At 36.7% G+C, this 21881-nt stretch overlaps 1 protein-coding gene across 7 annotated transcripts in view; it reads left to right on the top strand.

Annotated features, from left to right (window-relative positions):
- The window catches only part of myt1lb (myelin transcription factor 1-like, b), a 144462-nt gene that overhangs the window by 73628 nt on the left and 48953 nt on the right, over window positions 1–21881 (top strand). For 6 of the 7 annotated variants that reach the window (XM_058749962.1, XM_058749965.1, XM_058749964.1 and 3 more), the window contains 4 exons: window positions 1927–2366; window positions 5693–6312; window positions 8225–8663; window positions 16213–16347. In XM_058749962.1, the coding sequence (XP_058605945.1) occupies window positions 1927–2366; window positions 5693–6312; window positions 8225–8663; window positions 16213–16347 (1634 nt within the window). The remainder of the gene's footprint in view (window positions 1–1926; window positions 2367–5692; window positions 6313–8224; window positions 8664–16212; window positions 16348–21881) is intronic. The other variant, XM_058749963.1, reaches the window with a different exon arrangement.

Here is a 21881-nt window from a genome sequence, read left to right as displayed (position 1 = left end):
ATGACTGATGGATGGATGGATGGAAGGATGGATGGATAGAAGTTGAAGAAGTTCCATCCATCCAACATCCATCCAATTACTTATTTTGTGAAGAGTCCTTGGGTTCTTGAAAGGTGCTATACAAATAAAACATATGATGATTATTATTAGTAGTAGTAGTAGAAAGATGAACAGGGTGGACAGTTGCTTGAATGGAAAGATGATTGATGGATGGTTTGGATGGATTAATGGGTGGATAGAAAGATGATGGATGGATTGGTGGATGGATGATGGGTGGATGAATGGATAGAGAGATTATTGATGGATGGATGGATGGACAGATATATACTGTAGATAGGAAAATGGACAGACTGTCTGAAAAAAAATAGGTAACATTCTAGTATAGGGACAAATTCTCACTATTAACTAGGTGCTTATTAGCATGTCTATTAATAACATAATAGCTGTTTATTAATACTTGTATTAGCATATATTCTGCATCCTTAATCCCAATACCTGAATTTAACAACTACCTTACTAACTATTAATAAACAGCAAATTAGGAGTTTACTGAGGCAAAAGTCATGGTTTGTTAATAGTGACAATTGGACCTTAAAATAAAGTGTGACCAAAAATGAACATTCTGTCATTATTTACTCAAACTCAAGTTTTTCCAAACCTTTATGAGTTTGTATGAGTTCCAACATTCTTCAAAATGTCTTCTTTTGTGTTCAGCAGAAGGTTTGTAACAAAATGAGGGTGAGTAAATGATGACAGAATTTTCATTTTTGGGAGAACTGTCCCTTTAAAGGTAATGGGTTGTTACTCACTCTCCCTGGCTCAAATGAAAAGAACTCATGTCTGCTGGTCTGAACTCTGGATCAATACACTGATTATTGGATGATAAAATCACCTGCTCCTGCTGCTGGGTGGATCTATAAAATATATATTTGCCGAAGGTATAAAATGCAATTAATCACTTCTTAATCTCACAGCTGCAAGTATGTGTGTACTGGACTGCTAAAGTTACCAGGGCATTTGTGATTTAATGCAGAGCCTCGACAATGCAATCATAACATGCTTTAAAAAAATAAAGCATACAGTATGTTATCACATAAGTTATTGAATAAGCATGTGTTCTATTCTGTGTCCTAAACTCCTGAAACATTGGTGTCTCATATTTTTTTTTTTTTTTTTTGGGGCTGGGTGAAGAAATCAGTCAAATCTGTTTGTTTGTGTGTGTGAAAATATTCAGATGTAACCCTCCTTTGTAATTGTTAACATTTTCATAAGTAACTAATTGAATTACACTTTTTTTTTCTCAGTAACTGTAACAGATTACAGTTATATTTATTTTGTAATTAAATTATGTAATTCCGTTACATGTAACTAGTTACTCCCCAACACTGAGATTATAATACTATTTACAGCTGCCCATGAAGCCTAGGAGCTGAAACTCGATTTCCATTTCCAACACACGCAACAGACTGGTCCAGTTGACCAATCAGAGCAGACTAGAAAGACGGGATTTAAAGAGAAATGAACTAAAACAGAGCGTTTCAGTCAGAAGATGAAAAAAGTGCTGCAGGATGAGGAAAAAAATGTATTCTTGAGCTTTAATGTGTTCTAGCAGACCCCGAAATACAATTTTGAATTGAGCGTAATATGGGTACTTTCAATACTGTACATTTATGTCTCATGGTCTTGTTGTCATTTACTGCAAATTAAATATGGTGTCTACCCTGACTAAGGTCTATTGATTGTTCCACTTGTGTAACCCATAAATGATTTGGCATGCAGCCTGCTGTATTTGTCCCAATTCAGAACTCCTTCAGCCTGTGCGGAGTAGATGATGAAGCCTGGTCTGGAGCGCAATGAACTGTACTAAAGCCCAGCAAATCACAAGCCGGCTTGTTAATTGCCTTTTTCTTATCTCTCCATGTCCAGTGTGTATGGCTGTCCTGTCGCCAAGAAGAGAAAACCGCTGGAGAGTCATGCCCTGGAGCCCTTGCCCAAGAGGAAGGTCTTTCTAACAGTCGTAGACCAGCCGTCAATGGAGAAATGCTACAAAACGCACAAAATGGAGGAGATGGATGAAAAAGAGGAGGAAGAGGAGGAGGAGGAAGAAGAAGATGAGGACGAGGAAAAGGAAGACGAAGAGGAACCGGAGGAGGAATATACTGACAACGAGGACCAATATGAACAGGAAGAGGTAGAAGTGATTAATGGAGAAGAGGAAGAGGTGGAGCAGGAAGAAGAGGAAGTGGTGGAGGAGGAGGAGGAAGAGGAAGAAGATGTAGAAAGAGAGGGGGAGGATGATGAAGATGAGGATGAGGATGAGGTGGAGGAAGATGAGCAAGAGGATGAAGAGCAAATTCAAGAAATAGGTGAGAGTCTGAATAAATCCACAGAAGATGTACTTTTGATTTATTATGCAGGCTTATTGGCTCATATACACTGATAAAATTTTAACATCTAAATTAACTAAATTAATATAAAAATATATAATTTAGTATCTCTGAATCAATCTTAACTAATTTTTATGAGGTAAATATGCTAACGATTGCAGTATGATAAAGTGAAAATATGGAGATCGAGGAGGGGAAAAAACGGCTCAACTTTATTCAGAGGCCCAAACCGAGCAAAAATATACATTTTGATGCAGATGTTGATATTTATGTATAGCAAAAAAAGTAAAATGAAATTCTGAGAACTTGTAATGTAAATCAATCAATCTTTCTACCAATATAACATCATAAAATGATATAAATATCAGTCGTCACTCTGTATCTCCAATAATATGTCTCATTATTGATGATATTCAAATGCATTGTTTGATGATCAAAATATATAATGCAATGCAATACAATGATGATTGAGAGATGAACAAACAAATATATGATCATCAAAAGCCTGATGATCATATATTTTTCTAAAATGATAATCAAGTAAAGCTAAGTTGCTTCGGTCCAGTAAGTGTTCATCTTGCAATATTTCTAACAATATAAGTTATTCACACATTTACTTTATGAAATCAGTAAATATTTCACAGTAAAAATACACAAAGCATGAGCTGAAGGTGGATGTTTGTACAATTTCATTTCATGAAAAGTCTAAACTATTAATCAGATGACAGAAGGAATGTAGTAGATTCTGTACAACAGGTTTAACAGCAAAGTTTTGATGATGTTGATCATTTAGACCTTAGAAATTTGCATATCATATATAATACACTAGGCTTTGAAAGGTTAATCTGTCACCAGAATGTTTTATTTTTGGGTTTAGAAACAAAACCAGAGCTGAATGTGAAGTGAGTATTTCAGCCTCCAGAGGGGTAGAGGAGGTAATTTGGCAGTTAGGCATATTTGGAAGAAGGTCACCGTAATTTGAGGTGCAGTTGGATGATTTTGCTGTGACCTTCAGTGCGGTCTCAGTATCAGGCTAAAAACAGCCGTCTCAAAACAGAGGTGCTCAGTTCATCGACACACACAGCCTACTGAATGTGAGCTTTGAAGTGCAGCGCTCTGGCAGGACCAGTGCCCTCAAATATTACCAACAATCTGATTGTTTCAAAAAGTTACAAAACTTTAAGGAAACATTTTTAGTTAATCTGAACAACAAATTGGTTCTTAAACTAATACCCCGATTCTAAATATTGTGTGTGGTTACAGTTTTGCAGACAGTATTAACTTATTTATTGCTACTAATTTTAACATGCACATACATTATTTCAACCCTATCACAGTAGAGTGTAGAATAAAGTGTAGAATTCATATTCTCAATAATTTATATATATATATTTACAAATAATCCCATCATCTTGTGTGCAATTGCTGTTCAGCTTTGTTATTTTCAGTGTTATATGGCTTAAGGTAACTGCTAAACTAACTAGCAAATGTCATTATAATTATCACAAAAGCAATACCGTTGAGAAAATGTTTTTAAAAATCTATAAAGAAAAGTAAAATTATTGCCTACCAATTTTTTTCAGTATTCAGTGGGTCGATTCTGGTGGTCTGTGGATGTCTGCTAAATCAGGGAGTAGGCGTGAAATGCGTCTCAGACATGTCTCATCCACTTCAGACAGCTCAGCCAGCCGCACATGGCAGGACAACGCTCTGCAATCAGACCTGACAGAGCCTTCTAGTCTAATTAACAATCAAACTCCCACATGTATTGGCATTAACCCTGTTTTCTGTGCTGTGTTTTCTTACCTAAGATATTGGCTTTGTCTCAAAACCTAGTGAGCTGACTGCATGAGCAGTTGTCGACAGCTTGTTAATTGAATTAGGACCTTATAAAGTAACTGATTTCGCTCTTCACAGGCACAGCTTCATTATCACACGCTGCAGTTTGCACTTGACTAGCATTCTATTGTTAGCATGAAGCTAATCTAATGACATTAGCACACTTAAATATTGTGAAAATAATTAGATGGAATTAATATGCATCTTCTATTGAGACTTTTGAATCAGTACACAAAAAGGTTATGTTATAAAATTCATCAGTTGAATGAAATTCAATTTTGGCTGCAAAGCAGCTCTTCAGAACACCAAAGTGTCATTATTCGGCTAAATTTAGTTCAGTGTTGATTCAGTTCAGTTCATTTACAGTGCCAATGTTGCAAAGTCCATCAATTATGAAACAAATGAAACTGTAAAGCAGTTCAGACAATAGTTTTTATTCAGCTCAGTTCAGTATGTACCACACTGTATGCATTTGATTTTGAGAATAAAAGCAAATCTACAAAAACATTTGTAAAAAAAAAAAAAAAAAGGGAGTGAGCAACTTTACCTCATTACAGTACTAAAATAATAATGGACTTAATAGAAATAAAGAAAAACTTGAAATGGCAAGATGTTTGTTGTCTCATCACATTTATGACATTAATCAAGTAAAAGATTCAGCCTATATTTTCCATTTAAAAAGGCCAAATTTGACCAAAATGTCAAGTAGTTTGCATCATTACTGATTAATATGTCTATAGTAACACAGATGTCAAATATTAAATGTTTAGCTACCTGCATCTTGTATCATAGTCTTTCACTGTTAAAACGGAAGCATTGCACTGACTTCTATGAACAGTAAAGCCCACCTTGATTTGATTGGCCTTCTCAAATATTTTGGCATTGATGATTGCTGTTAGACTGTTGAGGTGGACCAACCTAAAAGCATAACTTTGTCAACCTAACAACAAAAAGAGTAGCAACAAGAAGAGAAAATATTGAGAGAGATTTCTAATTTTGGGGGGGAACAATGTTAAAACAAACATATTTAAAACAAAATCAAAGACTGAACAGGTGTGATGTTATTTTGAATGAAATCAGGCCAAAACAAAGTTCATTTGGAGTTCACTTTAGGAGTTCAAAACAACTTTCTAGAAAAGTTCTGCTCTGGCGTGTTACCTTTGAACTCCCATACGTCTGTGATGATGATGGCTCTGCCCTCTTTAATGTGGAAATCTTCTCTGGTTCATTTCCTCTGTTCAGTTTGTTGAGGTCAGATGTTAGTAAAACATGAACTCACTGGAGAGCTGCTTTATAGTGCATATATCTGAGCCTTGAGGTACTTATGACCATGATACAAGGATGGTTCAGAGTCAAACAAGTGGTTGGGTATGGAATGAAACTTTGTTTTGGATAACGCAGTTGAACCAAGAGTTATCTGTTGAGCTGCTACAGCTGGTATTGCAATATTTGTTTGTCTTTCACAGAGAGTGGCCATATGAATTGCAGTCCCAGCAGAACAAGCCCCTCCATGGCGAAGGACAACAACAACAACGATGAATATGACAACTACGATGAACTAGTGGCCAAATCTCTGCTTAACCTGGGCAAGATCGCAGAGGACGCCGCTTATCGGGCCATGACCGAGTCCGAGATGAACAGCAACTCCTCAAACAGCGCAGAAGAGGAGGACGAGGAGGAGGAAGAGGAAGAAGAATATGACGAAGATGAAGAATATGAGGATGAGGAAGGTTCAAGGAAAGGTGAGCTGAGTCTAGATGTGAACAGTGATGTGGTAAGAGAGACTGTGGACTCTCTAAAGCTCCTGGCGCAGGGTCACGGAGTCACGCTCTTGGAAAACCTCCACGAAAAGCCGTTTCATGATGATGGGAGCGAGAACACGGACTGCAATCTAAATGGAAATGGATCCATGGGTAATGGACTCAGCGGTAACTGTGGTAAACCCACCACTAATGGCCAGATGGCAGAGAAAAGTGACGAGGAAGTTTGTCTGAGCAGTTTGGAGTGTCTTCGCAACCAGTGCTTTGACTTGGCACGCAAGCTAAGCGAGACCAAACCAGCCGAGCGGCTCATCAATAACCAGCAGGTAGGGATGACTGGTTTTGAATCATTTTTCTTGACCGATAACTGATGAACGTTAACCCAGCTAACTGGGGAATGTTCTGGCAAGGTTCTCTCAAAGTTATAAATAAGCGTTCTTCCAGTAACATTAATAGAACGTTCATTCAAAGTTTTCTGGTCTTTCATAAAGTTCCAAAAATTTCTTTATGTATCATCCAAGTGATGTTTTTTTTTTTTTTTTTACTGAAACATTTTTATTTAGATGTTCTAACTACCAACTGCTTTACCATGTTCAGAGAACATTCAAAATTAATGTTCCCATAATGAGTTTATTTTTACATGCGCAAATAGCATTGTGTTGCAGAGCATGCTGTGTTTAATTTGTGCTCACTCTTGTTGTGTTGCCATGTCCCCCTTTTATAAGCGTCTTTAGGCTTGTTGTTTGGACTCTTCTCATAAAGCGAGCCACTGTATGGAGTTTATAAGTGATATTTTTTTTACCCCCAAAATACAACCTTAAACTTTTTAAGGTTTATTCTGGGCTTGTTTTTCCTTGCATCATCTGGCAACACTGTCTTTTTGGGCCCTGTGGGCTGGAGTGCAACTGTGGAACGAGACAGACCTGTGTAAAGATTGAATGTGGTTGTCACTCCTGTAAATTGCAGCGTCTACGTAGCCATTTCCTTTTTAAATTTAAATAAAGGCCAAGTACAGACTGTAAAGTTTCAGAAATGACAGTCACATTTAAATACAGGAGTGAGTCCCCTAAATTATCTTTTTCTTGTGTGTACAGAACAGAACTTGCTCTCAAAATTGTGATGATTGACACTGTGGTAACCACAGCAACATTCTGGCATCTTGCGTGTTTGGTGTTTGCTATATTTGACCAAACTAATATTACAGGGACCAAAGACTCTTATGTTTGCCAGTTTTAACTTTTATTATGGGCTTGTCCTTATTTGCTGTTTTTTGTAACAAGATCTGGCAACACAAATGAGTCAAGGCTTTTACCTCATTCTCTGTTGTTTTTTGCTCTGCACAGAACAGAAACACATAGCTGATGCATGTTTAAATACATCATTAACAACTAGTTAGTCAGTTAGGTTCTGTACAAATGTTTTGTACATTTTTTTTTGTAACGGTTGTCACTACCTTAATTTTTCAGGAGCTACACTTTGTTCCATTTACCTCGGAATTCGGATACTGAAGTTGGGAATGACGTCACACAAGAGTTGATCGCATTCCAGTACACAAGTAGTAAAACCAAGATGGACGAGTCCAATTGATAGCAATACCAGTCATTTTACAAACACATACAAAGCCGTATTTTGCACAGACATATCGAAATATCATGTCCACAGAAGTGCCAATAAATAAATAAATATATATATTACTAGTTTCACTCATGTTGATTTGCTGAGCCGCCATATTGGATTCTGAAATCAGGGTTGTTGCAGTTCGTACAACTTGAGGAGATGTTCCAGTAAAAGGTTTCCTCTGCACTGTAAAAAGTGATAAGTTGACTTAACTTAAAAAAAATTGAGGAAACCTTTTGCCTTAAAATTATTAAGTAAATAATAATTTTAAAACAAAAAGTTAAGTGAACTTGACAATTAACTTAATTTATTTTTTTGGAATTTCCGACTTCTGAGCACAACTGGAATGCACCGCTACGTTGGTTATGGAATGCGATTGCCACTTTTGTAAACTGTGTGTACAGAACTGTATCACATGACTAAAAATGAATTGACAACCAAATTTAGCTGCAGTGTATATGTGGCCTGTAACTACTTTTAAATAGATTAAACAAATGACTTTTAAAACAAATGACTTTTTTTTAAATTACTTTTGAACAGATACAGTGGTATTCATTGGTCAAAAATCTTACTGTCAGTTAACAGTTTACCAGTTAATTACAGTATATGCATCCCTACCAGGAGATTCATCAGCTTTATCAAGAGGCCCAGCAGCATCAGCAGCATCAGAGTCCTGAGGAGTCCCGCGTACTTGAGCGGAATTACTCTGACATGGTCAACCTGATGAAGCTTGAGGAGCAGCTCAGTCCACGCTCCAAGACTTTCTCCAGCTGTGCCGCAGAACACAAGGGCTTCCAGGACTGCGATGAAGACACCACCTCCGTCACGTCGGACCGCTCAGAGGATGTTTTCGACATGACCAAAGGCAACCTGTCACTGCTGGAGAAGGCCATAGCGCTGGAAACGGAGCGGACCAAAGCTTTGCGGGAAAAAATGGCTTCGGAAGCAGTCAGGAGAGATAGACTGCATTTGCATGAGGATGGTTTGAGGCACAGCTATGCGGAGGAGCGGAAGGCTCGTCTGCACCATGATGGCCTAAAGAAGCCCTACTACCTTAAAGGTAATCTCATATTACATAACACACAACCAGCACTTGAAATGATTTGACTTAAGAGTTTGGGGACAACCTACCTTCATTGTTCTGCTTCATAAAGGCCAAAAATCTATAGCTCAGTATTTTTCCAAAATTTGACAATATTCAACATACAGTATATCTATATTTTTCTATGAAGAAGAATTAAAAGACACATCACACAAGTGGCAAGTCTATTATTTTGCATTTATACTCCAAGACTTGCATAGATGTATAATATCAGAAACAGTGTCATTTTTTTTTTCCCGTCCTGTCCATTGCTATGGTTATTGCTGTCAATCATCACATTTTTAAACTCAGTCCTGCATTTAAATACAAAAACTTTGCAGTATGTTCCTTATAGTATAATAAATAAAACTTTTAGTTAAATTGTGAAGGAAATTTGAAAACAGAGCGCTCCCTTTATAATCACTGAAGCTGTCAAACATGTCAGCGTGAGTTCACTGAGCTCTGCACTCTTGGTAAACACCCATTATAATCAATGAAATTGTCTATACTGTGCAATGAATCTCTGATTTACATCATCTTTATACTATTTTATTTCATAAAATTGTTGCTTAATATAGCCCCTAATGTCTGCTTTGCTTTTCTTCATTAAAGAGTAAGGCTGTTGCAAACATTACCAGTTTCCACTCACATTGTTCCTCTTTTTCCCACTTGTTTTCTGGTGCTTTCCACTGCACTGTCCCATAAACACCTCAAATAAGCAATGCATGTAGGGATGCAACAATACAGTTAGTATTGGTACCTTGGTTTTTAACCACAGTTTTCGGTTCAGTTCTGATAGCTTGGTACATCAGAGTGTTTTTGCAACAAATTAACCACAAAAAACTCCTCTAAACCTCTGTACACTGGAAAAAGCGTGGATTATTATGTCTGCTTAACATTTCTTTTGAGAGAGGTATTAGTTTTCCGATTTTTACCCAACATAGGCCATTATTGAGCGCTATAAACACATGTAATTAGTGTTTCATTCATACTGGACGCCAGAGGGTACCCTCGCGCAGAAAATCCACATATGCATCATAGAAGTAACACTGATGATGTTCCAGGAAATCCCTAATATGGATAAAGGCATCGCTATCACTGTAACTGAATAAAAAAGAAGATATAACGTTAAACGTTTTGAATAATGAAATGTAAAGACAATAAACACTCGATTGCGACAGCATATGGTTTATCTGTGTTCTTGAGAATTGTGACATCCCTAAATGCATGTCCAAATGAGATTTAAGAGATACAGAGAATGGTAATATTTCAGTTTCTAACACCTTAAATTTCAGTCTGTTAATCACACAAGTTATCGAATGGCTTCAGAAGACGCTGAATGTTTTTCATTTCTGGGTGAACTACTCCTTCAATAATAAAATGATATCACCCTTCTTCTTTAACATCCCAGAGCAGATAGGTCAGTTTAAGTGGGTAGGTTCAGTGCTCTTCTGTGTTCCTTTGCTCTGAGAGGGGATCCCGTACTGACCCCCGGACAAGCTTTCTCAAACATCTCCATGCCTGCAGTGCAAACAGCAGTGGTTTAATGTTGTTCAAACAGGCCAGCACAGCCACATCACAGGCTAAGCTTGTCAGGCATAAGTAATGGCGATCTGCACGGCTGGGAGAACAGCAAATCTCATCCCAGGGACACAGTCTGTGCTCACGCTGCCTATTTATAAACCCTGAGAGTAGCTCTGCTTGGAAATATAGCTGTGGCACTGGAGAAATAGGGAAATTAGTCAGTGCTGCATATTTAGAGGAGGTTTCAATGCAATTCCTGGATTATTTCTATTTCTCTAGGGACAGAGGAGCCAGATTGATGGGTTGGTTTATCCATAAAACAGTTAAAATATTACTCTGACTTTTACAAGCAGAAAAGATCAGTTTTCAAAGAGAATAATCCATAAACATAAAGCAGATATTTGGAAATGGTTAAGTCAGCACTAAAATAATATTATAGTTTTTATCAATATTTAGAATCAGCTTTTATATTTTCTGTTTTCATTTTTAGTTAGTTTTAGTTTCAGATTTTCTTTTTTTACAATTTTTTTTATAACTATAGTAACTATAGCAACGCTGATTCAAAATGATGACAGTGATAGTCACTATACTGTATGTAGGTTTGTAGATAAGACTACCGAAATCAAAACCAAGTCTGAGTTCTCAAATTAAGCTGAAAGATCCACATTTACTGCCTGAGAAATGTCTTGATAAAATAATAAAACATCATTGCAGAGGAATTTTGTGTAAGAATGTTCCTTTGGTTTCTATAAGCAAACAAATAAAACACAACTGAAATTAACTTAACCATCTTTATTCAACAAAATGTACAATTTTACATATAGAAATATGATGGGCAAAATGATACGTTTATATATGAAACTAAAGTAAATCAACAAATGAGGGAGTCACAGAAGCATTTATTCAACCGATTTGTTTAAAGCAGCTGATTCACAACAGTTCTGCTGTGGATTTGTTTGGAACTATTTTCAGTGAAATAGAGCAAAATGATGTCTAAAATGTAAGTTAATATCTAAAAATCAAAATCACTTTTGCAACTGTCATCATATATTTTTTTTAAACTCTTGTGATATTGTTAATAATATGTTATAATATAAAAAGCAAAATACAAGTACTTTTTTTGCAATCATATCTTGAATTTAGTAGGAATCTGTATACATTTTGGTGACATATATGACACAATCCCCCTTTAAAGGTGCAGTATGTAATATTGACGGCTAGTGGTTGAAATGGGTGCTGCAGTCCAAATTCAAAATATCGGAGAGAGTTGTTTCTCCCGCCACCTCCTCCTCAGACTCAATGCTCACACGGGTTGCCAGATTGGGGACACACAACAGGAACGAGGACATTTGACAATGGAAGATTTAATGCATTGTTTATAGATAGGATAGTAGTGAGAGGCGACAGAAAAGCACTGGGAGGAGAGAGGGGGCGGGATCGGCAAAGGACCTCGAGACGGGAATCGAACTTGGGTTGCCTTGAGTGCAGTTGCACTGTATGTCGACGCACTAACCACAAGGATATTGACTCCAACATTGATGAGTTGATTTATCTGCATTTTGGTCATAGAGCTTTTTAGATGGATGTCGAGGCTTTTTATGTCAGGTAGAATCTGCATCTCTGAACCAATTCGTTTGCTGGCTTCCATGGCTGCAGTATGCTGTGTTTTCTGCCAACTGGCAACCCGGGGTGTCGAAATCCTATTGGGTAAACTGACAGTGGGCGGAGTCACACAGACCAAAACAAAAACAGACATTCCGACACAGAACGTACATTTCAAAGTTGAATAACTGTCTGTAGCATTGTTTTTCAGGGAAACAAGTATGTGAACTTACTGTTTCCTAAATCTCTGCAAACATACTATGGTATTATTATGCCTTAGAACAGTCAAAAATAAATACATTTACATGCAGCACTTTTAATTTCTGACACAACAGATTAGAAATAAATTACTGATTGCATTTGAAGCAGGAAGTTTTAAATCCAATCACAGTAATGATGTTAACAAATAAATCAGACAATGCACCGGCAATTTTGTGACATCCCTTTAGGTAAGGTCTTGACCAGTCTAGAAAAAGGAATCCAGAGTCCTCTTATTATGAGAAAAGATTACAAATGTGGGGGATACCAAGACCTTCAAAAAATAGTCTCGAGACAAGACCGGTAAACGATGCCAGAAGTGTCATTTTTGGGTGAACAAACCCTTAAAAGCCCATGAGAACTTTCATCCGCCGTTCCCCAGATGAGGAAGGGCTGACAGCACGCATGAAAGGACGTTTGGCCAGCATGCATGGCGGACACTATCTCTCTAATGGCAGAATAATGAGGGACGCTCAGCCATTACACCGTGATAACATCTCGCCGCGGCAGAGATAGCGGCAGACGCTGCCTAACCAGGGGGCATTATGATTTATAAAAAGTGTGGAGGCCTGACAGTTATGGAAGGAGCTCTTCCTTAAAGAAGGCACGAGGCGGAGATGGAAATTGAACAGTATCAGTATGACCGATAACAAACGACAGGACCACTGACTGCACATTAATTATCCACAGACGCTATGGTAATGGGGGCCATTTGCTATGCAAAGCATGGCTTGTCCGGAGCCACAATCAATATCCAGCACTTTCTAATATGTATTCTGCTCTGCTCGGCTCGGCTCGGCTGCGCTCTCTCCCTCTAGTTTGTTTTCTCTCTTTTTGAAATGGCTGCAAAGTAGTCAGAAGATTCAGGCTTTATTAGAATCTTAAAGAAATCATACACAAAGGTGCATCTCACAGCACCTGTCAAGAACATGTCTGGCTTATATTTTACAAAATCAACAGTGTTAAAAAATACCCTTATGAAAAAGAAATGCATGGTCCCACTTTATATTAGGTGGCTTTAAATACTATGTACTTACATAAACAATAAGCACAATGTACTTATTGTGTTCATATTGTATTTGCAAAACACTTCTGCTGCTATTGCGGTGGGATATGGGTAAGGTTAGGGACAGGTTTGGTGGTATGGGTAGGTTTAAGGCATGGGTCAACACTGCAATTAATTACATGCAGGTTTTTTTTTTTTTTAAATATAAGTACAATGTAAAAACATGTATGTACACAATTTACATTAATTTAAATGTAAGTACATAGTAGTTAATGCCACCTAATATAAAGTGTCACCAAATGAAGTTATTGTATTGAATGTGCACTTGTAGTTTACTTCAAATCTTAATAGTGTATTTTTTAAATACACTATTATTACACTATGTACTTGCACTTACGATATATGTGTATTGCATGAATGCAATTTGGTGTGCAACATTTGTCATGTTGTCCCTTTCAAGTGAGCTTCCAGCGTCAGTTGCGTCGCTTTACTGCCATTCATGAATCCTGTGCCATGGCCTCATGGATTTGCAAAGTGTCCAGTGGATGTGCACTTCAGGATTTTGCTGGGGATTTTTGAATACAGTTTTATTAATAGTATATTCAGATATATTACTCTGTTCACATTCGCCTACTATATTGTAGACAAGTGTGTAAATTCGGATACGACCCACACCATAAAACACTTCATGCAGACCATTCAGATGACTCTTCCCCAAAACACAATTCATGTCTTAATGTGTAAAAATAACACCAGACTACTGAATTCATCATCATAAAGACAAAAAAGAGCTGATTTTGAGCTAAAATATGACCTGCACATGTCATGATATTCACCCCGATTTATGTGTGTTTGTTACCAGTTTCAAAACTTTAGTAGTTGTTTTTTAAAGCACATATTCTAAAAAATTTGAGTAGCTCTGCAATCTATTTTCAATCTCACCAAAATTGAGCCCACGTCTCTCACATGATCGCATGCTATTTCTGTCTGTTTTGAGCTTACTTTGATACAGAAGGCAACATAATGCCTGTTACCAAGTTACTCCATCCTTAAAATTTTAATCAGTGGTAACAGTAGCATACTCGCTCGCTCGCTCGCTCACTCACTCTCTTGTGCTCTCTTTGTTTGAAACATAGCCAATAACCCTGGATAGTTATCTGGAAGAGATGCCCTCTTCAGTCAATACACAGATCCAGGATAGTCACTGCCTGTGCAAACTACACTAACATTAACAAGGACAAAAGAACACAGCTATACTACCGTTCAAATTACAATTCAAAATAACTGTTTTCTACAGACGCCAAGAGAGCTCAACACGCTGCAAATAGAAAAAAAAAAACACCTGCAAATTAAGAAAACAACTTTGTCAATTTTACAAAACATGCTACAAATGCGCATAACACAACTAAATAAAGAAACACACTGCAAATAGAAGAAAAAAAAAAGCGCCGGCAAATCAAGAAAACATCTTCATCAATTTGACAGCAGGTGCTGCAAATGCTTACAACACAAACAAATAAAGAAACGCACTGCAAATACTCACAACACAACCAAACAAAGAAACTTTCTTTTTCAAATAAAATTCTTTATTTGGTTGCGTTGTGAGCATTTGCAGCACCTGCTGTCAAATTGATGAAGATGTTTTCTTGATTTGCTGGTGCTTTTTTTATTTGCATGTGTTTTCTGAAGTTGTAGTGCATTGAGCTCTCTCGGCCACCGTAGTTTTCTATTGTAATATATTGTAAAATGTAATTAACTCCAGTGATGCAAATCTGAATTTTCAGCATCATTACTCCAGTCTTCAGTGTCACATGATCCTTCAGAAATCATTCTAATATGCTGATTTGCTGCTCAAGAAACATTTCTGATTATTATCAATGTTGAAAATATTTGTGCTGCTTCATATTTTTGTGCAAACCATACTATATTTTGAAACAACAGCATTTATTTGAAGCATATATTTTTTGTAATATTATAAATGTCTTTGCTGTTGCTTTTGATCATTTTAATGCATCCCTGATAATTTAGGTTTTTTTTAAATATATATTTTATATATTACTGACCCCAACAGTAGTGTATATTAATAAACTATGCACCACAGATTAAAATGATTCTGTGGTGAAAAACAAACAAACAAACTGACATTAGCTTCTCTTTTCTTTTTGTATTCTGTCTATTTGTTTTCTTTTTATTTATTATACAATTAACAAAAAGCAAAAAAAAAGGTATCTAACACTAGCTTGCTCAATTCTTTTTCTATTCTATTTGTTTTCTTTTTATTTATTATGTAATTAAAAAATAAATAAATAAAAAACTTTGCTATGTGTACTACGTTAAGATAACTGAGACTTGTCATAGCACTTGCATATCATTGCTCTTTTGTTGATTTTGACTGATTCTGTTGTCCTCATTTGTAAGTCGCTTTGGATAAAAGCATCTGCTAAATGACTAAATGTAAATGTAATGTCAATGTGAATTAAATACTATGGAAAAACAAATGTCATTTCTACACTGAATAAGTAAGTTCAAGTTTTTTTTTTTTTTTTTAAAGCAAATTCTAAATTAGTAATCAATTCAAGTAGTAGAAACTTAAAGTTTTGAAGTATATTTTACTTGGAATTGTTTGTTACATTTACAATGATTGTTTGAGTAAGTATCACAGTTATAAAATAAAGTAAAACCTACACATCTTATTAATACTGGTGTTCCCATCATGCCATGAGAACACAAGTATCAAATAATTTTCAGGTTTATGGAATCAAACCTTGAAGCATATGGTAGCAAAGAAACAATTGAAGAAACAATCCTCAAATATATTCTGATCAAAAATGGAATGTGCTTATTATTTTTGGAAGGTCAAATCTAAATACTGTACATTTGCACTGTTGCAAATATTTATTTATTTATTTGTTTGTTTGTTGTATTATTTTCCCCATGCTGGGCTAATCATGGTGGTATCAGTGATTTCAGATTTATTCATCCTCAGTTGTTGCAAACTTATTGGTCAGTGTTGTTTTCTAGTCTAAGTTGGCAGTTCTTGGACAGAATGAGACTTTATTAGACCTCTTAAAAATTTATTTATAAACAACTGAATCAGTAATTAATCCTGTGTGTGTGTGTGTGTGTGTGTGTGTTCAGATTCTTCACGGTCGGGGAAAAAAGAGAGTCGGTGTCCAACGCCTGGCTGTGACGGCACAGGTCATGTGACGGGTTTGTACCCACACCATCGCAGCCTGTCTGGATGCCCTCATAAAGACAGAGTCCCGCCAGAAAGTAAGCACTCTACACGCTCTTTCTATACTTCAGTGCCACATGTGCTTGCATTCGTCCTTTAAACCTTTGCTATTTTTCAAGCTGGCATTTATGAAAAGAGGTCATAATCATTGGTTGACTGTGTGTCTGTATGTGTTTGTCTGTGGGACCCAGTCTTCAGTTCATTCTGCATGTTGTCCTCCTCAACACACACACACACACACACACACACATTCCTATGCAATACTTTTTCAGCTCTATAACTTTTTGACCACATTCTAATAGCAATTTTAGCAATAGCATAAAATTTTGCATACAAATTTAAATTTGAAATTTAAAATACTACTTCCAAATTCAAAATACTTCAAAATGCTTGTATTGTACAAAATGCCAATTTACAGTAAGTAAAGAATATTTTGGTGTCCCTGGAACATAATTCAGGTCTGAAGGTCCATTATATATTATGTGGACATGAAAGCATACTGCATAGTAGGAATGACCCATCTACCCTTCAGCTTACGAGAAATCTTCTCGCAATGGAGGAGCAGTCATCACAATATCAGACATGCATGAATGCGTTTATTGTTTCTGTTGATAATTACAACGCTATCTTAATGGAGGCCAGTTTAATAAGCTGGTTAGATTTCTCATTTTGTTTTAGATGCTCAATTAAATCCAGTTGAATAAACTGTAATAATTATAATCTGATGAAAGAGTGACAGACAGGAAGAAGGAGTAAGATTTCCTCTCATTCACCTTGAGCAAACCTCTTTCATGCGATTGATTAAAATGCATACAACAATTGTGTGTGTTTTATTCACCAATAACCAGATGGAAAATCAAACTAACTGATGGCTTTGACTACAGACTGAAATTAGTTAACAAAAAGATTTGCTTTTAAAGTGTCCAGATGGCAAGACAGTTTGTGAGCTGGCACAGCAAGGGCGTTTTTAGATGGCCATCACTTTAGTGTGGACGGTGACATATGACACACGCTTACTGAATGATTGGTTCTTTATGCTGAGTCACTTAGTGGCTGTTCTTTCTTTATAATCCTGTTAGTATCTTCGGGTTATATTAAAAAACATGTTTTGTTGTCTTATGCAGGGCCGTATTAACCATTGGGCTAGGCGGGGCTGAAGCCCCGGGGCCCGAGCAAGGAGGGGGCCCGTGATTGGCTGTGGGTAGATTGACTGGAGCGCCGATTGCCAAAACCACCAAGCCCCCCACTTATTAGTGCTGTTATTTAGTTGAGCTTTTCCGTAAATTCCATGCATTACCATTTGAGATTGAAATGCAAAGTCTGAATTTGGTTTACCAATCAAATGCATTTATTCTATATTTGACTTTTGAACGATATATGCACATATCTATCAGGTGATCGCTGCCCAGTAGCTCTGTCTGCATTAACCTCCACTCTTCTTCCTTCTGGGGTAATCTGGAAATGGCTGCGCAAAGAACAATATTCGATAAATGTCAGCAATTCTGGGAGAGGGGCTCAAAAAATGAAAAACTTCAGATACAATAAAAATATAAGTCAGTAAAATCCCCAGCTATCGGGTTATTTTACTAAAGCTGATGATGGAGTGGAAGTTGCTGGAACAGCAAGTGAACTGGGCACATGGAGCAGAAAGAAAAAAAAAACACAGCGTCATCGTCCACACAGATTTTAATTAGTTTGATTATTACCTGGATGTATATTGTCTTTGTGTTTGAACAACTTCTATATATTCATTTAAGGGTTGGGAGATAATCCAGTAGAAATATGTCAATCGTTTTGTGCATCAAGATGTAGGCTATATCATTTAAGCCCGTTTTAAGCAGGTTTAAAAACAAATGGTTTAAACTGCTCATGGACATTAAGCTAGAATGCGTTCTGGTAAATGCATGCGTTAAGACGGTTTCAACCTGATTCGTGCTGCGCGCACTTAGCGACTGACTTAACTTTTCGCTCCTTGTGTTTAAACGTTCAAATACACAGTTATGTGTCAAAATGCTCGTCTCTGCGGGCATTCTCGTAAACACTGTTATTTGTGTCTTAAATTAATGATTATATGATGAGATCTTAAAGGGGTCATCGGATGCAAAATTCACTTTACAAGTTGTTTGAACATAAATGTGTGTTGGAAGTGTGTGTACACATCCATCCTATAATGATAAAAATCCACCCAGTGTTTTTTTTTTAAATCACTATTTTCCAATCCCCTTGGAAAATAGGCGTTTCTGAGATTCCTGTCAGAATGATGTAGTTCTGCGCAGGCCGCTCCCACGATAGTTGGTTGACAAGACCGTCTTACCTTAGACCCGCCCTGAGTGAGCTGAGAACTGTCCACCTCCGTGCAGGGGAGGACGAGATGTCTCAGATTAAGCGATTGAGGCGTTTTGTTGTTGGATGTAATAATGAATATATCAGTAGTCATTGACTCCTGACATCCGAGCCGCTGAAGACGCAGAGGATTAAAGTTACTTTCGTTTTGAAGGGAATGCACCGATCCCGGTATGCCTAAATGCGTCTATGTTCATGCGAATCATTTGTGATCCAGCTTCATCTACAGAAGAAGTGAGTAGTAGGTCCGACTCAGAAGTATAAATCAGCCTTAAGGGTTTTTTATGAGTCTTTGCAAATTGCCTTTGCTAATAATGTGCTACTTAGCCAGTTTCGCGGCTGAAGTAAACAGTACTGTTCATCACCCCACGGAAGAGTGGGGCGGGGTCAGCAGAGCTCATTAGCATTTAAAGCAACATGGACTAGAATGGCTTGCTAAAAACAGAGCTAAAAAAATTTGTTTTTTACACTACCATTGAGAAATTTTAATCAAAGTATGTTATAGACTTTTCATTTAGACCCTAAAGAATCATATCAAATTGTGCAAAATGGGCATCCAATGACCCCCTTAAAAGTATAGTTCACCCAAAAATGAAGATATTCTCATCATATACTTACCCTCAAATTGTTCTAAACCTCTATGAATTTCTTTGTTCTCCTCAACATAAAAGAAGATATTTTGGAAAACGATCCTAACCAGTTTCTGGTCCCCATTGACTCCAATAGAGTATTTTTTTCATACTATGGAAGTCATGGGGGCACAGCAACTGTCTGATTACCAGTATTGTTCCAAATTATATTATTTTGCGTTCAACAGCAGAAAGAATCTCATACAGGTTTAGAACAACAACAGAATTTTTATTTTTGGGTGAACTATTCCTCTAAAGCAGCCTAATATAGCTGCTGTTGCCATTTGTATCAATAATGTAAATCAAACATCAGAAAGAAAATCACTTACTGTCCTTGACTGAATCACTTTGTAAAATAAATAAGAATGAATGTATATTGAATATATTCAGTGAAGACTATTCAGTCTATTTGTACATTTTCTTTATACAATATAATATTTATTATTCAGCGCTTTAAGTTTTTCAAGTAGGTCGATTTCTTATGATCTTTGTTCTGTTGTAGCCTAATTTGTGACTGTTTACTTGTCTTCAGTAAGCTCATTTTTACTTAGGCTAGTATTAGGCTATTTTTTGTGATATTGAAATCGGTAAAAAAAAAAAAAAAGAAATCTCAGTACATCAAGAATTTTGATATAGGATAAAAATCCTATTTAAAGCTGTGTATATATATATATATATACAGTATATATATATAATTATTGTGATAGGGGGCCCTGCAGTAAGTCATAGTCCCGGGGCCCAGTGCAGTCTTAATGCGGCCCTGGTCTTATGTCATGTATAGAGATCGACCGATATATCGATTGACCGATATTTTTCCCGATATTTAAGCATTTTACCATAATCGGATATCGGTTTTGTAATATCGGATTCACCGATAAACGACGCCATCTTGTGAGTGTTTTGAGAATTGTGCACAGGATCACCATTGCAGCATCTGAGGGGAGATGAAACAACAACAACGGCGTGCACAGTTGATTTGCTGGAGTTAGTAAACTTTATTTAACATAACAGCCATTAATGCACAAATTAGATGTATTACATAAATGCGTGATATGTATTTTATGTAACTTGGCTCTAAGAAATAAGATAAATAAGATAATCTGTCAAGCCCTGTCCCAGTAAAGACGTAACTTTGCCTGAATTAAATAACACAGCCATGAATTAGTGCATTTTGGAAATAAAAGCGCTGATTTGAATTCTCTCTCTGTTGCCTATTAGTCTCGTGAAGTCAGAGTCACATAGATAATCCGTCAAGTCCTCTCCCAATAAAGACATAACTTTACATGAATTAAATAATACAGCCATGAATGACTGCATGTTGGAAATAAAAGCGCTGAATTGAATTCTCTCATCTCATCATTAGTCTCGTGAAGCCGCTTTCATATTGCAGTTCACTCAGCGGGTTGATGCTCAAGAAATGCTTCAGCACGGCCACCGCATGTAACTTAAAAGTTAACAAGATTCACTTTTTTGAAGCACCCTAAATTGTATTAACACTTACTATATAACCATTATTTCGTTTATAAACATCTAAATAAATACAACTGTACAAATTATACAATAAGAAATTACATATTTTACATCTTCAGGGACCTAAGAAATATGAATTACTTGAGACTACATAAAAATGTTAGACCAACAGAATTCACCTATATGTTGTTAGTTCCCAGCATGCATTGCAGCATGAATAATTCATGCGGTTACTGTGATAGGAGTTATTGTTTCGCTGTTTTCTGACTTTTAATCATGTTAGTTATTTGCTGAGTTTTGATATTAATAGTTAATCTTTTGGTCGTCGTTCTTGAGATTTATGTGTCAAGGTCTTTGTACAACCTTCCCTGATGTTTTTGCTTAAGGTGATTGCACCTGCAGAAAGAATAATAGCATAGTTTACTTCACATATTACACATATATTGTGTTACTAATTGAATATTTGCTGAACAAGTTGATTCTGTGTGAATTTATTGGCTGAATGAGGCATTTTAAATTTATTAAATAAACCAGTTCAAATTAATTTAAGGGATAGTTCACCCAAAAATGTTAATTATTTCATCATTTACTCACCCTCATGTTGTTTCAAACCTGTATGAGTTTCTTTCTTCTGACAAGCACAGTTGACAGTAGCCATTGACTACCAAAAATAATGATGATAAAAACTACGGATGTCAATGGCTACCGTCAAATGATTGGTTACCAACATTCTTCAAAATATTTTCTTTTGTGTTCAGCAGAAGAAAGAAACTCATATGGGTCTTGAACTACTTGAGGGTGAGTAAATGATGACAGAATGTGCATTTTGTGGGTGATCTTTCCTTTTAAGTGTTACTTTTGACAATTTTAAGACAATAGTCAAGAGAATCTTAAGTAAAACCACTCACCTTTACAAAAGTACAAATCTTAAAATAAGCTGTACTTGCTTTGATACACACAAAGACATGTGTCTCAGTCGGTGGAGGTAGCGGATGCTGCCTGCTGCTCGGTAATGAACATGTCAGAGTATGTTGAAGATGAGGGTGAAGGATTAAGGAGCTGATAGTGATGAAGATGATCACCGGAAGAGCGCTGGTCTGCTCGCCCCGGCCCATGCTCTCTGCCCCCAC

The sequence above is a fragment of the Onychostoma macrolepis genome, chromosome 17, assembly GCF_012432095.1.
Source record: "Onychostoma macrolepis isolate SWU-2019 chromosome 17, ASM1243209v1, whole genome shotgun sequence".
In the NCBI taxonomy this organism is placed as follows: Eukaryota; Metazoa; Chordata; class Actinopteri; order Cypriniformes; family Cyprinidae; genus Onychostoma; species Onychostoma macrolepis.
This window is presented reverse-complemented; position numbering and strand designations above follow the sequence as displayed.